A 24,640-nucleotide genomic window follows, 5' to 3' on the forward strand; every position below is an offset into this window, starting at 1 on the left:
GATGATGATGATGATGATTATTATTATTAGTAGTATAATCATTAGCATAATGGATGAAACACCATGGGGGTATTTAGTAACAAATCTTTACATTTTGAATTTGAAAGTTCATTAGGGTCAACTTTAACGTTTATAAAATATACTACCACATAATAACTGGGGTAGGGATCAGTCTAAGTGACTGCTTCTTTGTCTAAAATTTCTGGCCTTGTTCCTGTATTATAGAGATAAATCATTGCTATTGAGCACAATACAAAATGCCTTCCAGTAATTTGTTCTTGTCTTTATGTTCTGAGTTCAAATCCCACCAAGGTCAACTTTGCTTTCATCCTTTCAGGGTTCATAAAATAAAGTACCAGTTGAGTACTGTGGGCGATGCTATTGACTGACTTTCTCTGTCAAATTTCATGCCTTGAGCTCATGCCTGAAATGATATTTATTTATTGTTATTTAATATAATAGTAATCGTCGTCATCATCATCATCATCATTAAGGCTTTATGGTCTGAATTTAAATTCCACCAAAGTCAGCTTTACCTTTCATCCTTTTGGAGTCAATGAAATAAACACCAGTTGAGCATCGAGGTTGATGTAATCAACTAAACTTCAACCCTCCTCACCTCTACCGAAAAAAAAAAAAAACTCAAGCCTTGTGCCTGTAGTAGAAAGGATTATTATTATTGAGTGAGAGAGCAGTGCATGCCATCAGAGTGACATTGGGGTACAAATATACAAAGCCCAGTATACCCATCACGACTACCCGTCTGATAAGGGTATACCAGGCACATGCATCACAACCATATGTGCACGACATCGTGATTTCATATCAAGGTAAACAGTGCATGACCTTGCAAAGCAGGGCCCAGTTAGAATTTTCTTCGGGTCAAGTAGCCCATCCTATTCAAAAGGTTCCTGAATAAGGATTGCTTAAGGATGATGAGCAAAACACCTATGTTTCCAAAGGTGAATTATTCAAACCACAAAGAATTCCTCTCAACACATGGCTATGATGTTCCCTTACTACTTCTGCTCATGATCAGAGATGCACATATCGTCAGCCACCAAGGGACATGCTCAACTGGTTAAGGTCAAACAACTGACAAGCAAATCTGTGGTATTGAGCAGAATATTTGTGGTAGCCCATCTTTTATACCAAGACAAAACAATGTACATGATAACACTTCCAATCAATTAAGATCAGAAGCCATGAGAGCCACTGCCAGCTACTGCATCTGGGCATTATTATTATTATTATTATTACTATCGTTGTTATTATTATTATTTAATGTTCTATATTTGAAAGTTTCAGTAACATATTAAGATTGATTCACTGACAATATTCTTTGCTATAAATGTGTGACCATGTGCTGAAGTTACATATTATCATCATCAATAATGTATTTTTGCTTTGTAGATGAAATCGACTCCTTACTTTGTGAAAGGAGAGAAGGAGAGAATGAAGCTAGTCGTCGCTTAAAAACAGAATTCCTGATAGAATTTGATGGGGTAAGAAACATTCATTGTTACTTTTCAATTTAACATTTTGAAATCAAAGTTGTTAATTAAACTCTTGGAGGTGAAGTTCACTATTGTTTCTATACTAATGGAGTAGAAGTATAGATATATTCTTAGAAACATTAGCTCTGTTTTAATTCTACCACTGGAATGGTGGGCTAATAGACTGGTCAAGTTGTCTTATAAGGGTTTAAAATAAATGCTGATATGTAGAATGCACACATACAAATGCATATCTGTGGCACTCTGTCAGTTACAACAATGGTATCAGTTGATCCATTTAATGGAACAGCCTGCTCGTGAAATTAACATACAAGTGGCTGAGCACTCCAGACACATGTACCCTTAATGTAGTTCTCAGAGAGATTCTATGAGATGGAGAATGTGATAAGGCTGGCCCTTTGAATTACAGGTACTATTCATTTTTGTCATCTGAGTGGACTGGAGCAATGTGAAATAAAGTGTCTTGCTCAAGAATATGACACACTGCTGGGGAATTGAACTCATGATCATAAGGTCATGAGTCAAATACTCTAGCCACTAAGCCACACACCTTCACTCAAATGCCTATATATCTATACATGTGCACATACACACGCACATGGACACAGACACACCCACCCACCTAAAGAAACAAACACACTTATCTAATATAAATGCGAATGTCAATGTGTCAGTGTGTCACACTTTTTCAACTTTACTCCTAGAAGCCATAGCCCAACATATACCATTTTGGAATCAGGCCAACTCCATGAGTAAATTAAAAACATTCTGGGCCGAATCCAGACCCACAATACTTTGGAGACAAAACTCAAAGGTTGATTTGGAGTCCTTTTTGCAAGATATAACAAAAATGTGGCCATTACTTGAAAATATTGTATTTTTTCTTTTATTATCAGTTGTCGATAGATGAAACTGTAAGATCTTTAGGCCATTATTGTTTTTACTTTTATCGTTTACCTTTCAGTTGTTTCAGTTATTAGATTGTGGCCATGCTGGAGCACTGCATTGAAAAATTTTCAGTCAAATGAATCGATGCCAGTACTTTTCTTGTTTTTCCTAAGCCTGGTACTTAGGTGAGTTTTGGACATCTTGCAGAATGAGAAATAAGACCTACGAAAGGGCAGAAGAATTGAGAGGAGTCAACAACCATTCAATGGAAGGAAATGTCTGAAATAAAACCCGTTCAGTGAAGACTTGCAACCTGCTGGTACTTATTCTATTGGTCTGTTTTGCCAAACTACTAAGTTATGGGGATGTAAATAAACCAACACCGGTTGTCAAGTGATGGCGGTGGTAGACAAAGACACATGCACACAAAAACACACACACACATGCAACAGGCTTCTTTCAGTTTCCATCTTCCAAATCCACTCACAAGTCTTTGGTCAGCCTGGGGCTATAGTAGAAGACACTTGCCCAAGGTGCCACGCAGTGGGACTTAACTTGGAACCATGTGGATGGGAAGCAAACATCTTACTACACAGTCATGCCAACATCTATGCTGTGATAAATAAGTACCAGCTGGTTGCAAGTCCTCACTGAATGGGTTTTATTTCAGACATTTCCTTCCATTGAATGGTTGTTGACTCCTCTCAATTCTTCTGCCCTTTCGTAGGTCTTATTTCTCATTCTGCAAGATGTCCAAAACTCACCTTCTTCCTCACCAAGCAAGCTTTCACATTGCTCCCAACCATCCAGCTGCAAATGGGTTTCTTTGCAACAGACTGACATTCTGCTCAGGGAGAAATGTTGGCCTGTCCATCTGGCCAGCAGGATGACACCATTTGAAAGCTACAACACTGTGATGCAACACATAGTGACTTGTGGTGTATAACACCATCTGATGGCTTGGTCAATGCAGTGATATATATATGTAACGGTTAATGTTTTTGTGTTGTGTAGTCGATGTGTCACCCATTGTAACGATATGTATTATTTACCAATTGTACTGGTTATAAGATGAACGATGAAGATGATCGACATTTTTATAGAAATATTTATTTACTGTTACTTGCATAGTTGCCATACCACGACGAGTAGGCCAGTGTAATAGTATAACAGTTTGTATGTAAAGCATACAAGGTAAAGAATTTCGGCCTGTATCTGTATGTACACTTTCTTATAGTAGTATTTATATATAGAGAGAGATGCTAGTGTTATAGAGAAAAGGATGCGAGCTCGTATTAGTTATAAGGTGTGCGACATTGTCTCACAGTGGCTGACAGTAAACTTCTTTCTCCCTCTGGCCAAGGTTGTAGTTGGTCAGCCAGACTTCGTTCTCCTTGAGTCGTCACCGGCTGGTGACTAGCCTGTTGAGGCGTCACCGGCTGGTGACTAGCCTGTTGAGGCGTCACCGGCTGGTGACTAGCCTGTTGAGGCGTCACCGGCTGGTGACTAGCCTGTTGAGGCATCACCGGCTGGTGACTAGCCTGTTGAGGCGTCACCGACGGGTGACTAAAGAGGAACTTTGCTTGTGGTCTCCAGTTTTTATAGCTATCAAGAAGGATAGTGAGAACAAAGGATTCTATTCTAGATTTGATGGAGTAGAAGAGGTCAGAAAGGGTCAAGTGGTGGAGACACCGCTTCGGCCTAGCTAAAGGCGTCTGGGACATATCTAACTGCTGTCAGATCAAAACCGTTGTTCCACCGCGGGAAAAGTTCTGACGCAGTATTAATTCAAATTTGGGTATAGTGGATCGAATCCACTTCACGCCTGCAAAATTCATATATATATATATATATATATATTGGAGAAATTAAATAGAAAAATAACATCCCACATAGTTTTTCTCAGTTACCTTCAAAAATATGTAAAATCTTACATATTTTATAGCTGCAGGTATGGTTGTGGTAAGCAGCTTGCTTCACAACCACATGACTCCAGGTTCAGTCCCATTGTGTGGCACCTTGGGCAAGTGTATTTTTCTACTATAGCTTCAGCCAACCAAACCCTTCTAAGTAGATTTGGTAGCTGGATGCTGAAAAAAGCCCATCATATACACACACACACACACACATATATATATATATATATATATATATATATATATATATACATATATATAATGTGTCTGCATGTCTTTGCATCTCTTTGCTCTACCCCCCCCCCCAAAAAAAAAACTTGACAACAGGTGTATTTACATCCCTGTAACTTAGCGGTTTGGCAAAGTGACCAATAGAATAAATACCAAGTTTAACAAAAAAATGAAGTACTGGGGTCAATACATTTGACTAAAAATTCTTCGAGGCACTGCTCCAGCATGGCCATAGTCTGATGACTGAAACTTGTAAAAGACAAAAAAGTATTTAATGAGATCAGAGCAAGTTAAACATTTTTTCAATGTCATTGTTTTGCATAAAATTAATTATATTTTTGCCTTTTAATATCTTTTGAAATTTAATGTATTTTATTTCATCTCATAGTTATCAGGAAGTTCAGAGGACAGGATTTTAATAATGGGAGCCACAAATCGTCCCCATGAATTAGATGATGCTGTTTTACGGTATCTGTTAACCATTTTTCCTATCTCTTTCTTTTGTTGTTGTTGTAGTGATATTTTAAATTTAAATTTTACACTGTCTTACAGCAAAATACAAGACTTTCAAATAGAACAGGTGTCGGCGAACCAGGGTAAATTACCCCAAGCTGGGTAAAAATGAAATTCTTGTGGGTAATGAGGACTTAGACATAAGTAAAATTATATAAAAAACGTGTTCCTTCAATAATCCTTTTGAATTCAAAGAATCTATGATTTTCTTCCATTCAAATCAAGAAGGTAATGTTGGCGTAAATAAATATATTTTGGCATAATTGGTTAAAAATGTTCCCTGACCCCTGAAATAGTATGTAGGTGCAGGCATAGCTGTGTGGTAAGAAGCTTGCTTTCCAACCACATGGTTCTGGGTTCAGTCCCACTGCATGGCACCTTGGGTAAGTGCCTTCTGTTGTAGCCTCAGGCCAACCAAAGCCTTGTGAGTGGATTTGGAAGACAAACTGAAAGAAGCCCATCGTGTGTGTGTATATATATATATATATATATATATATATATATATACACACACACACTCACATTGGAGATCATATATAGAACAAATATTTCAGAGTGAATGTAGTTCGATTGAAAAATAAAATAAATTATGTCAAGAGAATCACGAACGAGGTGCATAAGATAGCACTTTGTAATATAAAGGAATTTTTGGCAACTTCTCAAACGCATATATGTGTGTCTGTGTTTGCCCACCCCTAATCAAACCTCGACAACTGGTGTTGGTATGTTTACGTCCCCGTAAATTAGCGGTTCGGCAATAGAGACAGATAGAACAACTACCAGGCTTAAGTCATGGGGTCGATTCATTTGAGTAAAAATTCTTCAAGACGTTGTCTAATAACTGAAACAAGTAAAAGATAAAAATTACACGCACACTATCACACACACACACACTCTCTTTCTCTCACTCACTCAAAACTTTGACCTGTTATTTGTTTATCATAATGATTTTAACTGTATGACCACTTCCCAAACACGAAGTCACATGTTTGATTCCATTGGGTGGCACCGTCGAGGTTATAGAAAGAGCAATTTTTTTCCTGTAGTCTCGAGTTGAACCATACCTTGTAAGTGAAATCTTGTGGGGTATGTGGAAACTGCAGAGATGTCTGTCTGGTAGATCGTATATGTAATTCAAAAAAAGGTACAGCCTCATTGCACGCTGTGTCACACTGTTTCTACCTAAGAAGGTAACCGTGGCTGGAGAATACTCAGCCACGTACATGTTAACTCGGGAACAGATTATTCAGTTGAATCATGAGTTAAATCCTCCATCGTCGAACGATGGAGATTGGCCAGTGTTTTAAACAACCAACTCTTATTGGAGGAGAGTTATTTCCCTTAGCCACTTCTATACTATGGCTGCATGTGCGTCTTTGTAGGTTGATGGTTAACATACACACACACACCATCATCATCATCATTGTCATCTTCATCAGTGGCAGAGGAATAACTCGAAAATTTGCGTTTGAGAAGTTACCAAAAAACGCGTTTTTTGTATTACATAGTGCTAACTTAATCTCTTGAGCTAATTTATTTTACTTTTCAATCAGACCACATGCACTCTGAAACATTTGTTCTATAAATGATCTTCAGTTAACTTATTACTTAATCAGTTAATTAATTAATCAATCAATCAGTGTTTAATGTGACCAACTGAACATTTTCTGTCTGTTGACTCGCTGTTTTGATAATATATTTCTTTCTAATTTTGGCACAAAGCCAGCAATTTTGGGGGTAGGTGTCTAGTCAATTGTATCAACCCCAGTACCTGACTGGTACCTATTTTACTGACCAATTGTGGAAGAAAAGCACAATCTTTGGTAACTAATACTTTTTTAATAATTTTTCTGGTAACCATGGAAAACAGCTCTGCATATTTCTGCCCTTTTCTGAACTTTTCATTGTATAGCTTCCCTTGTAGCTTGCTTGGATCAGCAGTGATTTAATCAATCAATCAATAAATATGGAGAAATGTATGTTTGGTAAGATGGAGAAAATAGAATTGTTTAGAAATTGAATATTTCAGAGATGCCATCTGCATGGTACTTACTACCAGAAGTCAGTGGTTTAAGTATGGAAAATAATATTTGCCATGAAAGAAAATATAGTAATAACATGTAAATATTGGGTTAAAAAAAAAACCTTGCAATAGAAAAAGTCAAAGGCTGCCTTTGACTTTTCTATTTGCATGTTGATATTTTTATAGCTTTAAGGCAGTGAGCTAGCAGAAACGTTGTGGTAAGTAGCTTGCTTACCAACCACATGGTCCCAGGTTGAGTCCCACTGCGTGGCACCTTGGGTGAGTGACTTCTACTATATCCTCAAGCTGTCCAAAGCCTTGTGAGTGGATCTGGTAGGCGGAAACTGAAAGGAGCCCATCGTGTAATATCATCATCGTCATTTAATGACGATGATGATGATATCGTCTGCTTTCCATGCTTGCATGGGTTGGACGGTTTGACTGAGGACTGGTGAACCAGATGGCTGCACCAGGCCCCAATCTGATCTGGTAGAGTTTCTACAGCTGAATGCCCTCCCTGGCATCAACCACTCTGTGAGTGTAGTGGGTGGTTTTTACGTGCCACTGGCATGGGAGCCAGTCAGGCGGCACTGGCAACGACCACGCATATATATATGTATGTGTGTGTATATGTTTGTGTGTCAGTGTTTGTCCCCCCCCACCACCATCGTTTGACAACTGATGCTGGTGTGTTTACATCCCTGTAGCATAGCGGTTTGGCAAAAGAGACCAATAGAATAAGTACTAGGTTTACAAAGAATAAGTCCTGGGGTCAATTTGCTTGACTAAAGGTGGTGCTCCAGCATGGCCACAGTCAAATGACTGAAACAAGTAAAGGAATACCTGTTGATAAAATAAGTACCAGTTGAACACTGGGATTGATCTAATTGATTATTCCCCCTACCTCCAAATTACTGGCCTTGTGCCAAAATTTGAGACTATTATTTATAGCTTTATTTACTTTGAGAAATACGAAATAATTTGTTAATAGCTGAACTCAAAGTTTCTAAATTCTTACGACATTCTTATGTAAATAATATTAATAATAATCCTTTCTACTGTAGGCACAAGGACTGGAATTTGTGGGGTGGGGAACAGTTGATCACATCAACCGCAATATTTGACTAGTACTTAATTTATTGACCCCAAAAGATGGAAGTCAACCTTGGTAGAATTTGAACTCAGAATGTAAAGACATTTTATCCAGCATACTAACGATTCTGCCAGCTCACTGCCTTAATGATAGTAATAATATTAATAATCCTTTCTACTATAGGCACAAGGCCTGAAATTTGGGGAGAAGGGGGCTAGTTGATTACATCAATCCCAGTGTGCAACTGGTACTTTATTGACCCTGAAAGGATGAAAGGTAAAGTCAACCTCAGCATGCATGCATGCGTGCGTACAGGGCTACTTTGAGTTCTGTCTACCAAATCTACTCGCAAAACTTTGGCTGATCTATAGGCTATAGTAGATGGCACTTGCCAGAGGTGTTATGCAATGGAACTGAACCCAAAATCCACTTGGTTGGGAAATAAAATTGTTGACCACACCACTATTCTTGTACCTTAATGTACGCATCTATATATGTGGAACCACCAGTTTTATTGTGAACAATTTTTTTTTCAAATTTGCTGTATCAGTTTCAAACGTAAAATCTATTCTCTCTATTACATGTTAAAACCATTTTAATCAGTCTCTACTATTTTTGAAGAACTAAAGCTATTAATCACGGTGCTTTTGTTTTGTTTCAGTCGCTTTGCTAAGCGTGTTTATGTCACAATGCCTGAAAATATAACTCGAAGACAAATGCTTGTACATTTGTTAGCTAAACACGGTAATCCTCTAACAAATTTAGAAATGGAAGGCCTTGCTAGGTAAGAATACCACATTCTGTTCTCTTTTTCTCATTCTCTCTCTTTTGCTATATATATATACCTATATATATACATTCTCTCTCTCTCTTGCTATATATATATATATATATATATATATATATATACCTTGCTATATATATACCTATATATAATACCTATATATAATACCTAAGCAATATATATTGCTTAGGTATTGTGAGGCTAATAATCTGGTGTAGAACTCACTATACATATGCTTCAGAATAAATTGTTAGTCAAGTACAGGGTGGTAATAGGAAAGTGTAATGACAAAGGAACAAATGATTATTTTATGAACTTCATTAGCTTACAGCTGTTTCTGTTGTAAGGTTACTCAAGCACTCAAATAGGTGTCAGAAACAACTGTAAGCTAATGAAGTTCATAAGACAATTGTATATTCATTTATTCCTTTCTCATCTCATTATATATTATATTTTGGGATAGTCAAATGACCATCTCGAAATATAACAATATCTGTTTCAACACACGATTTCACATCAGGTATCGTGCAAAAATTCATAAACGTGTGTGTGCGTGTGCATATATACATATATATATTGATCATAAAAAGACGAAAGAAACTTTCTATAATTAGGTTTAAGGTATTGAACCAAACTGTGATAGGAGTTATTGGTACGAGAATCTTGTCCTTAATACCCCTAAACAATTCTCAGTCTTTAAGCAAAGGGTGAGACCCAGCTCATTCACATATAAAAATATTCAGTTGTATTACTATATGACCTGATTACTTCCCCTTACTTCAATGTTCAAGTTGATCTTTTTTTTTCGAGATCACTAATGCATGAAAATCTATGTGGCTTAGTATATTTAATTCTCAAAACCATTGCTCCATCAGAGTTGCATTCGATGATTGAAATAAGTAAAGGAAAACTAAAAGAATATATCAGTTTATTAATTATACAGAGTTTAAATTGAGAAATAACATTTGTAGTGACTAAATTCACATCTGAAGTTTTCCTTTACATATAAATATATTGTGAAAAACTAAATTAGCAAGAAACTGGGAAATAACCTTTTTAATGAATAATAAATAATTGTTGATGTTGCTTCCATTCTCTTTTTAAACAATACGAAGTATATTTTTGTTATGATTAATTTACTAAAGGAAGCATCTCTTCGTTTAGGTTAACTGACGGATATTCTGGAAGTGACCTTACTGCTTTGGCACGTGATGCTGCTTTAGGACCAATAAGAGGTAAAGTTTTTTTCTTTTTTTTCTTAATATTATATATTGTGACGCATTTATTTTATTAAATATCAGAAATTAATTTTGCAGTTTGATGCCAGAGCAATCTTTGCTTAGCATTTAAGAATCTTGTTCTTTTACATTTTTGCACATTAAATGATAATTTTTTTTTAGCAAATATCCATTTAATTTTATCTCATTTGCTGGATTGAATTTCAGAAAATCACAAATTTTAGTAACTTTTCTGATTAAATTTTGTAGATATCTCTTTCCAGAAATGAAATCATCATCATCACCTTCATCATCATTTAACGTCCATTTTCCATTTGTAATTAATTCAACTCTTTCATTATCATATTTCTATGGAAACACATTGTCTTTGCTTCAGTTAATTTTTGAAAATAATGAAGAATTAAAAAAAAAATAACTCGTTACTAAAATTCTGGTATTTGTAACAAAAAAATAATAAAATTTCAATGGAAATTTTTAAGATTTAGATTTTCTAGATTTCTTTAAAACATAAACTCTGCACCATAGAACCAAAGATGGTCTTGTGTGGGTTAGTATCAAAAGGGTTAAATGTGTTGAATGTAATGTTAATTATTTGACATTAAGATCAAATTAGATGAGGTATTTAATTGAAAATAAACTTTAAATTGAATTGGAGATAAAATTCCAGAGAAGATTACTAGTAATAATGGCCTGAAGATAATTTATAGAACTATAGAAAATCTATAGACATATATAGAAAATATAAACATCTGTTGGACATATCTGCTAAAACTGCATCAAGGAAGCAACTATTTTGTCAGAGTCGAATAGAGAGCACTTTTTCCAGACTAGACTGAAAAGTAAAAAAACAACAGCAACTGCAGCAGCAGCAGCAGCAACAATCCTTTCTGATGTAGGCACAAGGCCTGAAATTTTGGGGGGCAGGGCTAAGTCAATTACATCAACCCCAGTACTCCACTGGTACTTATTTCATCAACCCCAGAAGGATGAAAGACAAGGTCAACCTCAGCAGAAATAAGTGATGATAATCATCATCATCATCATCATTTAACGTCCACTTTCCATGCTAGCATCAGTTGGACGATTTGACTGAGGACTGGTGAAACCAGATGGCTGCACCAGGCTCCGATCTGATTTGGCAGAGTTTCTACAGCTGGATGCCCTTCCTAACGCCAACCACTCTGAGAGTGTAGTGGGTGCTCTGTGTGCCACCGGCACGAGGGCCAGTCAGGCGGTACTGGCAACGGCCATGCTCAAATGGTGTTTTTTACGTGCCACCTGCACAGGAGCCAGTCCAGGGGCACTGGCAATGACCTCGCTCGAATGATTTTCTAACATGCCACCAGCGCAAGTGCCAGTAAGGCGATGCTGGTAACGATCACGCTCAAATGGTGCTATATAATATAATAATAATAACAATAATGAGTAATATTGTTAAGCTATAATTTCTTCAAAGCAGAGGAACATAGATGACTAGTTAAGGTCTAGTCCTCATGATCATTAAGTTACATGTTTGATTCCTAGAATGGACAGTGTGTTGTATCCTTAAGCAAGGCACTTCATTTCGCATTGCTTGACACCTCAAATTGCACGCTACCATCTTAACCCCGCTCCCCTTATTTTACCAAATTTTCCAAACACATGGACAAACAAGAAGTGTTGAAATACAGTGTGTTTGTTTCAGTTAATTCTGAAAATAATGAAAGTTTTAGTAAAATATCTTTATAATTATTAAGCTGGTAGTTTGGAACATGAATTAACATGGAATTTTGGTGGAAGGATTTAGTTTAGGATCATTTTAAAACAGGATGTTTGAATCACTGAGTGGTCTCAGGTGGGGTTGGTATCAGATGGGTTTCTCACAGACTTGATGGAAAGATCTGGAGGCTAAATCATATGACTAGGATATTTCTGTTGAAATAAACTGTCTTTATTTTAAGAAATTTTGGAAATGATGAAGAACTTAATGAAATAACTTTGTTTATGCCCCTGTAACTTAGCATTTCAGCAATAAATTGCATTTAAACACCAGGTTAGGTATTTAGAAAATAAATTAGCATGAAATCGTGATGAATGGTTTTAATTTAGATCAATTTAAAACAGCAAGTTTGTATCACAGGCACAGGGGTGGTGGCCTCAGATGGTTTGGTGTCAAAAGGGTAAAAAAAAAAAGGTAAACTCTGAATGATATAATCCTAGATATGCCATGCCTGAAAAAAAAGGAATGATGGTCACAATTGGAAGGCATTTGATTATAGACCAATTTGATCAGGATTTATTTGGATCTAAGCAAAAATAATTAAAAAAAAATATTTTTATGTCTTTATAACATACTAGCAGAGGCACCTGGCGTTGCTCGGGAATGAAATTGTTGCTTATATACTTGAAGAAAAAAAGGCAAAATATGCTGTATAGAAATTTCAGGACATTCTGTAGATGGACTCTCAGATGAATGATGGCTGGGCGCCTCTCATGAATGGGGAAAATTGAAGATGTGCCAAAAAGCCTCATTGGTACTTGGAAACTTTTACGAAAATTAAAATGGGGAGTAAATGAAAAAAATGATTTACGTGAATATCCTCACAAGAGTAATTGAAATAAATGACGATTGTGGAACCCCCCACGCACGCACGCACGTGCACGCGCATACACACGTGTGTCTTTGTAAATATGTTTGTATACATTTATGTATGTGTGTGTTTGTAAGAGATAGAGTGTGAGTGAGAGAGAGAGGTTTGTTGTCATGTATACGTACATGCATAAATATACATACATCTTTGGATGTATGCATATGACAACACAGCCCTTGACTCACTCACACTCTGTCTCTTACAAACACGCATGCGCGCGCATACACACGTGTGTCTTTGTAAATATGTTTGTATACATTTATGTATGTGTGTGTTTGTAAGAGACAGAGTGTGAGTGAGTCAAGGGGGGGGGGTGAGACAGAGTGAGAGAGCGGTGTGTATGTAGTATTTACTCTCTCTCTCTCTCATACACACTCACACACACACTCGCACGCAAAATAGAGAGTGAAGCTTTTTGCCGTTGTTACGTCAATACCGGAAGTTGACATTGAAGAACCTTTTTAAAGAAGTGAATCTTAAATATAAAGCAATATTATTTATTTTTAATTAAAAAAATCAAATGAAGAGCCTAACATTTATCCGAGGTCAAATTATTCATGCATCACAAGTATGGAAGCATTTGGTGAAGTTGATTTCACGTGAAAAGCGATTACACACACATCTCTGTTTTATATATAGTATAGATATAGATTATTATCAACTGTAAATCTAGAATTTAGAGACTTAACTTTACCAGTTTATATCTGAAGCCTTATGAAACCCTTCTTTTTGGCTTTGTTTCTCATTTTAAAGTTATATTGTAAATATAATTCTCACATTTTGTATTTGTTAAACAAATTAAATGATAACTCATTATTTTTTTTCTCTTATTTTAGAACTTTCTCCATCAGAAGTCAAGTGTTTAGATGCCAGTAAGGTAAGTGAAAACAAAAAAAAGCCCCAAGTTTTAGTTCCTCATTGGTTTATAATCTTGGGATTTATTATTTTGTTTCTTAATGAGAAATTTAGAAAAAAATACTATATTTTACTGTGTGTGTGTGTGTGTGTGTGTGTGTGTGTGTGTGTGTGTGTGTGTGTGTGTGTGTGTGTGTGTGCATATGTAGATCAAGCATAGGAGTTACTGTGACTGAGAAGTTCACTTCCCAATTACATTTTTTCCAAGTCCAGTTCCACTGCATGGCACCCTGGACAAGTGTCTTTTATACCCCTGGGCTGATCAAAGCCTTTGAGAGGATTTTGTAGATGGAAACTGAAACAAGCTTATTGTATATGTGTATATATGTGTGTATCTGAGTGGATGTCATCTTCATTGTCATCATTTAATATCTGTTTTCCATGCTGGAATGGGTTGGACGTCTGGACCAGAACTGATAAGGCCAGGGGTTGCACTAGGCTCCATTGTCTGTTCTGGCATGGTCTCTATGACTGGATGCCCTTCCTAATGCCAACTGTTCCACAAGTGGGTGATTTTTATGTAATACCAGCACCTGTGCATGTATATAAATATATTTCTATATGTTTATCATCAGCATGTGTATGTGTATATATTTATATATATTTATCACTAGTGCATCACGTGTGTGTGTATGTATGTGTATATGTGTATATATGTATATGTATGTATATGTGTATGTATGTTTATATAGGTATGTATATGTGTATGTATGCATGTATATATAGGTATGTATGTATATGTATATATATATGTTTATATGTACGTATATGTGTATATGTATGTATGTATATGTGTGTGTGTATACATATATATATATATATATGTGTATATATGTGTGTATGTGTGTATGTGTATATATATGTGTATGTGTATATATATGTGTGTATATGTATATATATGTGTGTGTGTATATATATTCGAGGTATTTCGTTTTGCAAGACAGTGTAGGAGAGAGAATAGTGATGTTGTAGGAGAGAAATGTGTTCGCATGGATGATGGTACGCTTGCATTAAATGAGGATGCAAAGAAAGAGCTCTGGAGATGCCACTACGATAGATTGCTTAATAAAGAGAATGAATGGGAGAAAGAGAGCCTGCCGTATGTCAACCCAATAGAGGGACCAGCTATCCGAGTTGATAGTACCAGGGTAGATAAAGCAATTAAGAGTATGAAGACCGGGAAAGCCCCCGGCCCATCAGGAATCACTGCAGAGATGCTCAAAATATCTGGCAGTGTTGGCTATAGCCTAGTCACCCGTATTACGAACCAGGTGATACACGAAGGAGTCATACCCAATGACTGGTGTAGCAGCATCATAGTCAACTGCTACAAAGGTAAAGGTGACGCTTTAGATACAAATAATTACAGAGGCATCAAGCTGTTAGATCAGGTTATGAAAGTTACAGAGAGGGTCATAGCCCAACTAATTAGGGAGCGAATCAATTTAGATGAGATGCAGTTTGGGTTCGTGCCAGGTAAAAGCACTACTGATGCCTTATTTCTAGTGAGACAGTTGCAGGAGAAATACCTATCTAAGGATAAACCTCTGTACCTGGCTTTCGTTGACATGGAGAAAGCCTTTGACAGGGTCCCCCGATCCCTTATCTGGTGGTCAATGAGGAAACTTGAGATAGAAGAATGGTTAGTGAGAGCTGTGCGAGCCATGTACAGAGATGCTGCCAGTAAGGTGAGGGTTGGAAATGAGTACAGCAATGAATTCCGGGTAGAGGTAGGGGTCCACCAAGGTTCCGTCCTCAGCCCCCTCTTATTTATCATAGTCCTCCAGACAATCACAGAGGAGTTCAAGACAGGTTGCCCCTGGGAGCTCCTCTATGCTGATGACCTTGCCCTAATTGCGGAGTCACTATCAGAACTAGAGGAGAAGTTTCAGGTGTGGAAGCAAGGTCTAGAATTGAAGGGCCTTAGAGTCAACCTAGCTAAAACCAAAATCCTAATAAGTAGGAAGGTAGATAAAACACAAACCCCTTCAGGTAGATGGCCCTGCTCAGTATGTAGAAAAGGAGTAGGTAGTAACTCTATAAGATGTACCCGGTGCAAGCTATGGACACATAAGAGGTGCAGCAACATCAAAGGCAGGTTAACTAGCAAGTTAGTTTTTGTTTGTGGCAGATGTTCAGGTGCAATAAAGACTGTAAACAAACAGGAAACAACTTCTATCTCATTCCAGGGTGAAAAACTAGAGGTAGTCGATAGCTTCCGCTATCTGGGCGACCAAGTTAGTAGTGGGGGTGGGTGCGCTGAAAGTGTAGCTGCTAGAATAAGAATAGCCTGGGCAAAGTTTAGAGAGCTCTTACCCCTGCTGGCGACAAAGGGACTCTCACTCAGAGTAAAAGGCAGACTGTATGACGCATGCGTACGAACAGCCATGCTACATGGCAGTGAAACATGGGCTGTAACTGCTGAGGACATACGTAAGCTCGCAAGGAATGAAGCCAGTATGCTCCGTTGGATGTGTAATGTCAATGTGAATACCCGTCAGAGTGTAAGTATCTTGAGAGAAAAGCTGAACATTAGAAGCATCAGTTGTGGTGTGCAAGAGAGACGATTGCACTGGTATGGACATGTGGTGAGAATGGATGAAGATAGCTGCGTGAAAAAGTGCCACACCCTAACAGTTGAGGGAACCCGTGGAAGAGGTAGGCCCAGGAAGACCTGGGCTGAGGTGGTGAGGCAAGACCTTCGTACATTGGGCCTCACCGAGGCGATGACTACTGACCGAGACCTTTGGAAATGTGCTGTGCGTGAGAAGACCCGGCAAGCCAAGTAAGATCGTTGCCAGTGCCCCTGGACTGGTTCTTGTGCGGGTGGCACATGAGATGCACCATTTTGAGCGTGGCCGTTGCCAGTACCGCCTGACTGGCTCCCGTAGGATTTTCGAGCGAGATCGTTGCCAGTGCCCCTGGACTGGCTTGTGCGGGTGGCACATAAAAGACACCATTTCGAGCGTGGCTGTTTTCGTGCGGGTGACACGTAAAAGCACCCACTACACTCTCTGAGTGGTTGGCGTTAGGAAGGGCATCCAGCTGTAGAAACTCTGCCAAATTAGACTGGAGCCTGGTGTTGCCATCCGGTTTCACCAGTCCTCAGTCAAATCGTCCAACCCATGCTAGCATGGAAAGCGGACGTTAAACGATGATGATGATGATGATGATGATGATGTATATGTATATATATGTGTATATGTATACATATATATGTATATATGTGTGTATATATATATGTATATATGTGTGTATATATATGTATATATGTGTGTATATATATGTATTTATGTGTGTGTGTATACGAGGGAGTTCTGAAAGGTTCTTGGCTTTGGATAAAAGAAAATACTGGAGGATCAGTTGATTATGATTTTATTCAACATATTCCCCTCTCAGATTCACACACTTATTGCAGCTGTCCTTCAGTTTTTCTAAGCCCTGTAAAGGGACTTGGAAGGTTGGGCCTCTCACCAGGCCCTTTGCGATACCCTTAAAGCCAAGAAGTTTTTAGCACCCCTATATATTTATCTCCTTTTCTTGGCATTACATGACAGTAGTAGTATACCAGGATTACCATCATACAAGCAGTGTCCTCCATTTCCTATCATCATCATCATCATCATCGTTTAACGTCCGCTTTCCATGCTAGCATGGGTTGGACGATTTGACTGAGGACTGGTGAAACCGGATGGCAACACCAGGCTCCAGTCTGATTTGGCAGAGTTTCTACAGCTGGATGCCCTTCCTAACGCCAACCACTCAGAGAGTGTAGTGGGTGCTTTTACGTGTCACCCGCACGAAAACGGCCACGCTCGAAATGGTGTTTTTTATGTGCCACCCGCACAAGCCAGTCCAGGGGCACTGGCAACGATCTCGCTCGAAAATCCTACAGGAGCCAGTCAGGCGGTACTGGCAACGGCCACGCTCAAAATGGTGCATCTCATGTGCCACCCGCACAAGAACCAGTCCAGGGGCACTGGCAGCGATCTTACTTGGCTTGCCGGGTCTTCTCACGCACAGCCCATTTCCAAAGGTCTCGGTCCGTAGTCATCGCCTCGGTGAGGCCCAATGTACGAAGGTCTTGCCTCACCACCTCAGCCCAGGTCTTCCTGGGCCTACCTCTTCCACGGGTTCCCTCAACTGTTAGGGTGTGGCACTTTTTCACGCAGCTATCCTCCTCCATTCTCACATGTCCATACCAGCGCAATCGTCTCTCTTGCACGCCACAACTGATGCTTCTAATGTTCAGCTTTTCTCTCAAGATACTTACACTCTGACGGGTATTCACATTGACATTACACATCCAACGGAGCATACTGGCGTCATTCCTTGCGAGCTTACGTATGTCCTCAGCAGTTACAGCCCATGTTTCACTGCCATGTAGCATGGTTGTTCGTACGCATGCGTCATACAGTCTGCCTTTTACTCTGAGTGAGAGTCCCTTTGTCACCAGCAGGGGTAAGAGCTCTCTAAACTTTGCCCAGGCTATTCTTATTCTAGCAGCTACACTTTCAAGCCATCTGCTGTGAAACTTGTCTGGCCTTGAAAATATTATTACCTTACTTGGAAACTAGTGAGTGTTCACAACAAGGACATCTGGCTGTAGAAAAATCTGCTTCAACAAATTTCATCCAAATAGTGTGGATATGGAAAAATAGGCATTAAAACAATGTTGATACACACACACACACATGTGCATGCACACACACACACACACACACACACACACACACACACACACACACACACACACACACACATTCTACCATTCTTGCACACATGTATGCATGTGTTAGAATATATCATCATTATCATTATTTAACCATTTTATAACCATATCTTTTAATTTAGAAACTACTGTAGAATTCATTTAAATTGCTTTCTCATTGTTAAGCTGGTTTTTAGAACATAAATTAACTTTGAAATTTTGATGGAAGGATTTAATTTAGATTATTTTAAGACAGGAAGCATAGAAGAATGTATCAAAGAACAAGAGACAGTGTCAAAAGGGTAAACATCCATGTTCAATGCTAACATGGGTTGAATTATTTATATTTATATATTTAGGTGCAGTCAGAAGTGTGTTGTAAAGCATTTGCTTCTTCAACCATGATTGCAGGTTCAGTTACCATTGCATGGCATCTTGGCCAAGTGTCTTCTATTAAAGCCTTGTGAGTGGATTTAGTTGATGGAAACTGAAAGATGACCATTGTGTGTGTGTGTGTGTGTGTTTGTCTTCAACTATCATTTTGACAGTAAGAGTTGGTTTGTTTATGTCCTAGTAACTTAACATTTTGGCAAAAAAAACCCAATATAATAAGTATAACAATATAACAGGCTTAAAAGAAAAAAGTACTAAGGTTGATTCGTTTAAGTAAAACACTTCAAGGCAGTGCCCCAGCATGGCTGCAGTCTAATGATTGAAACAGATAAAAAATAAATGACACACACACACCTGTGTGTGGTGTGTGTTGTGTGTGTGTGTGTGTGTGTATGTGTGAACCATTCCCCCTAATTTGACTTTGTATATTTGTTTGTTGCTTTTTTTTATTGTTATATATTGTTTGTTTTCTTTTTTGCTCATATGTGATCTGGATATTACCTTTTGTGATCTTGTGGCACTGTACTCAGCTGGTTATAAAGAACTACTGCTCAACATGTTACAGCTCAACATGTAGCTTGTAAGTCATGGCCAGATTAAGACCCACAGAGGCCCTGAGCACTTAAAAGATTTTGGTACCCCAATATATGTGTAATTCAAAATATAAACAACAATAAACTATAAAATAAATATTTATTTTTCAAGATGAAACAAAACTAACAGTTCAATGGAAAATAACATTTATTTTTGTATACTTCCACTTTATTTATATTTGAAAAGTTTTCTCCTACTTTTTTTAATTGCCTTTTAATCAGATTCTCACTATAACACCATGAACACTTCGAGATTATATTTCTGATCATGTAAACCACTTCAGATATTATTTTAGAGAATTTAAAGTGATTACTTTTGTGCTGTAAACCATTTACTATTTCTGTCTGGGAAGCACTTTTGGTGTTGAGAAAACAGATTTTTTTTTCTCTCTCTCTGATGGTTATTAAGCAGCTACTTCCTTCTGAAGCTGGGAAATATGGCAAAAGAATGACCCTGGTGACCTGAGTCAATGATAGATGAGAAAACAGCTATTTTGTGGAAGCTGTCAGTGTGTTTAGTCTATTGTGTCCATAGTGAAGAGTTAGTCTTCAGATATATCTCTTAACAGCACCATCAGTTGGAATGGTTTTAAACTTAAAATCCTTCATACTGTATTAGCAATAACTGATCTTTATCCATCTGCCACTTCAAAATTGGTTTGTCAGTGCTGCTCAGTTCTTTGAAATACTTAACTCTACAGAATTATGTTGTCATCATTCTTGGGTAAAACTGGCCAGAATGAGCTGGAGAGGGAATCTCTTTGTTGTCATTCAGCATACTAAAAATAGCAGCGTAAGCTCCCTCACTATTAGGGATTGAGATAAGAAGAACATGTAGAATAATGTAATGTAAGACAGGATGGTCACAGCTGGAATACTCATGATCATAGATCGAACATGTTACCAAGGGACGTAACTATTAAGATGACTATGTGGTCGCATTGTCTACAAGAAATAGTTGTATCTCTTCAATTTACATGAAGAATATCTACTCTAAATACACATTTAATGTAATGTCTTGGTGATCTAAATACAAGAAGATTCCTGAAAAATTATATCAGGGATGTATTTGTTAATAGGATTGACCAGAAAGTTCCATGAACAAGAATTTAGGGCATTTGTAGTTCAATTGACTCAGGAACTCGTGACAAGCTACAAAAATTTTGAGAAGACATGAATTCTGATTGGCTGGTTGTCAGATTTTAATGGACAAAGCTGAATTGAATATCATTGTTGAAAACGTGTTACGATTGTAGCTTGTGCCAAAGAATTTGGGAAATACTAATATATTTTACAAATTAAAATTTAAAAAAAAAACTAAAATCATTATAAAAGGAACCTTATAATTTCAAGCAATTTTGTTTATTGTAAATATTTCTTCAAATATTAAATCATGTAAGGGAGATAATTCATATGGGAATATTTATTTGGGGTCAAAATGATATCCTGTTTTATATAGCATGGGATAGAACCTTTATTAAACCAGTGACTTATTTAAATATTTCTGACCTAAAATATAACAGTCTATAAGAACTCATAGAATTGACAGGAAATTTTGATATAACAGTTGCATAGGTGCAGGCATGGCTATCTTGTAAGAAGTTTGCTATCCAACAACATGGTCTAGGGTTTGGTTCAACTGTGTGGCACCTTGGGCTTAAGCAAAGCCTTGTGAATTGATTAGATAGATGGAAACTGAAAAAAAAAAATGCCAACCACTTTATGGAGTGTACTGGGTGCATTTTATGTGGCACCAGCAGTTAGCTAGTAACTTGATGATGAAGACCTCTCAGGTGAGAGGGACTGGAACTGAGGTAAGTGGCTTTGTGCCAGGTGAGAGGTTAGAGTATTATAAAGGGATAGAGAAAGTATTTTACTGTAGGGGAGATACTTGGCTACCCCAGTAGGAAAAGAAAGGAGAGGAAAGTGAGATATAATTGTGTGTGTGTGTGTGTGTGTATGTACTATCAGAGTGAGTGTGTGTGTTACTGTCTCCTGAATTTCAAGTGTTAGCTGTAAATGAATGTCACCATCATGCAAGCATGGAAAAGCAGATGTCAAACAATGCTGCTGCTGATAATGATACAAGACAGAAAACTGCAAATTTAATGTCTGCAGGAAGACATAAAATCCTGTTATTCAAAATTTTATTTGTGACAAAGACTGCATTGAGTATTTCTATGCATATGTAGAGCTATGTGTTTGGTAATAGACTAGTTTCTTTCTAAGCAGTGCTGCTCCTCTGTCTTTTAAACATTAAACATATTTGCAGAATGATGTGTCATGTTGTCCTTCTGGATTCTTAAAGAATATGAATGTTTATGAATATTTTGAAAGAGCTTTCATTAAGCTAGAATAAGATTTTGGGACAACAGTGTCAGTAGAGACTTTAATCATCATCATCATCTAGCATGTTTTCCATACTGGCATGCATTGGAAAGTTTAACAAGAGGCAACTCGCCAGAGGGCTGCACTGAGCTCCAATGTCTGCTTTGACGTGGTCATAGTTTCTATGGCTGGATGCCCTTTCTAATACCAACTGCTTTACAGAATCAACAGGGTCCTTTTTTTGTGGCAGCCATATTGGTGAGGTCACAACCTATCCTACAATGTCATTTTTAAAATATGCAACCGTTTCAACTGGGGGTCTGGGAAGCCTGGTGCAGCCTCCTGGCTTCCCAGACCCCAGTTGAACCATCCAACCCATGCCAGCATGGAAAACGGACGTTAAGTGATGATGATGATGTTTCATCAAAAGCTTGAAGCTATAAGATAATGCTAGATTAATTCCAAACAATGTGAATAAATAAATATTACATTTGACAGAGTAATTTGAATGCTAAATTATTAAGCTGTAACATGGTTTATTAGATGTGATTCTTCCATTAAGCAAGTTTAGCCATCCTTGTTATAAAGTTCAGCTGTTTGCAAGACATGAACAAAATTTACCCCATGTTTACATTTGTATCTGTCTGTATTTAAGTCCTGCAATTTAGATTCATAAAAGAAATACCAGAATTGAAGAACTAAGTACTAAGATTGATATGATTGACTAAAAACTTCAAAGAGGTGCCCCAGCATGGTCGCAGTCCAATGACTGAAACCAGTAAAATAAAAGAATACCTTTTAATTGTTACAGACACATTTTGTGTGTTTGCAAAAATATTTGTTCGTGAATGCAGTTTTATTTAAACTGTTAAACTCTTTTTAGTTTTTGGTTATGCACGAAAGGTTTTTGGTGTTTTCAATACAGTAAAGAACTACAGAAGCATTTATGAAAAAAAAAAATGTCTGAATTTGCATTTCAGTAACATAAAATTAGACTACCAAAAATAAAATGGAAAAGGAAAAAAAATATATACAATCACGAAATTACCAAGCAATCTTTGTAATTTATGTTTGTATTCATCCAGTTTGTTGTCTTTTATATCAGTAATCAGGTAACGTATTTACTCTCTTTCTCAGATTAGGAAATTGACTGAAATTTTTTGACAATTTTCTCTCTGAAAAGCTTTTATTTTACTCAGAAGACCGAAAGCTATCTGAGTAAGATCAGAAATAATCTTGTCCTTCTCTTTGAGTGCCAAGTTGAAAGTTTGCAGATGATTCATTTTTATCAGTAAAGAATATCAACATCTATTCATCATTTTCCAGTTGAAGATAGGATTTTTACTTTAAGAAAAGTAATAATTGGCTCCAACAGATCAACAAACTTGCTCAAGACATTGCTGGTTGATAGCCACCACACAATGCAATAAAAAGACACATAATTTGCTTTATCTTCAAGCTTCAGTTCTTCAATAACATTTCTGAACTGTTGGTGGAGCTACCCCTTTTAAGCATATGAAATTCACAATTTCAAGGACAGGTTTCATAACATCTTCATACTGGAAAACTGGGATCACTTTGTGTAAGTGCAATTAATCCTGCATTTGTTTTTGACCACCATTGGAGGCATTTCATCTGTTGCAACTTTGACAAGTTTATTCAGTGGAACACCAACTTTTGTTTAAGCTCTGAGTTCATCTTTGACGTTAATACTGCAAATTGCTTCATTTAATTCTGCCAAATGCAACATCCCTTCTTTCTCAATTACTTCAAAGAAATGTAACAGGTTCTGTTGATTGTGGCTGTCTTGTATATCTGTTGATTTGTCAATCATTCAACTGAATGCAAAGGAATTTTTTGAATCCTTTTTCATTTTGATTGCAACGTCAGTACTGATCTGAGAGACACAGCTCTCTGTAGAGTGACACGAAACCAGTATTTGTGCTGTTAGTCATTGAAATTTTGTGTTATTGGCATCTACCATGGCAATAACATCAGCTATATCCTCCTTAACAAATTCACAATCAGAATATGTGCATTTAACACAAGCAATATTCCATGATATAAAAAACACTGGCCTCAGTCATTGTATTGGATTCCTTGCTGAATGTTGTCAATGGTGTCTGCTGGCTATTTAGTGATGTTTTTAACACAACTTGTTTTACTGTAGTTCTGATTTAGGTGGTTAATCATGTGAACAGTTTTTGTGATTTGGTTCATAGTGGTGTTTCAAGTTTCGCTCTTTGTAATGACTAAGAGACATTTGGCAGATAAGGCATAAAGGTTTACCTTCCTCAATGGTGAATGCAAATTCCCCCCGCTCACTCTGTTTTCATCTTCATATTTTTATTTCTTACAATTTGTTACATTCTACCTTCACAGATTTTTCACCAATACTTGTAAATAAAAATTGTATCCAATGGCTACCAACTAGTTATCTACAGTTGAATGGCTTATATTAAATTGCATTAATATATGTGACAAGTTGGGGCGAGACTCATAAAACCATCTGTGGCAACTCTCAATGTCCCCACCACCTCCAAATGTTTGATCCTATTTATTTACAAACTTGATCTTCTGATATTCTGTAACCCTTGCTAATCTTGAATTTTTTACCCCACTCGGATCTAGCATTATTGGTTTACAATTGTTTCTGTTGCTCATTGCTATATTAAGGGAGGGGAAATTCATCATGTAGTAATATAATACATAAATATTGAGTTAATAAATGGTATATCATTCTAAGCCTTATAAAGAGAAATGTACCAAGTAATGAAAGATAAAGAAGAGACATCAAATAGATTTTTCCTATTTGTTGTCACTTTGAAGTATGTGTGAAGCATGGTAGCGTGTTTCGAAAGAATTGA

The 24,640-nt window shown here is 37.3% G+C and overlaps 1 protein-coding gene across 1 annotated transcript in view; it reads left to right on the plus strand.

Moving 5' to 3' along the window:
• Positions 1–24,640, plus strand: part of LOC106874919 (spastin) — an 88,186-nt gene that overhangs the window by 57,843 nt on the left and 5,703 nt on the right. Inside the window, exons 10-14 of the mRNA XM_089364967.1 lie at positions 1,414–1,505; positions 4,941–5,020; positions 8,843–8,965; positions 10,130–10,200; positions 13,670–13,710. Of these exons, the coding sequence (XP_089221093.1) occupies positions 1,414–1,505; positions 4,941–5,020; positions 8,843–8,965; positions 10,130–10,200; positions 13,670–13,710 (407 nt within the window). The remainder of the gene's footprint in view (positions 1–1,413; positions 1,506–4,940; positions 5,021–8,842; positions 8,966–10,129; positions 10,201–13,669; positions 13,711–24,640) is intronic.

Source organism: Octopus bimaculoides, chromosome Z (genome assembly GCF_046866305.1).
Source record: "Octopus bimaculoides isolate indiv1 chromosome Z, ASM4686630v1, whole genome shotgun sequence".
Taxonomy (NCBI): domain Eukaryota; kingdom Metazoa; phylum Mollusca; class Cephalopoda; order Octopoda; family Octopodidae; genus Octopus; species Octopus bimaculoides.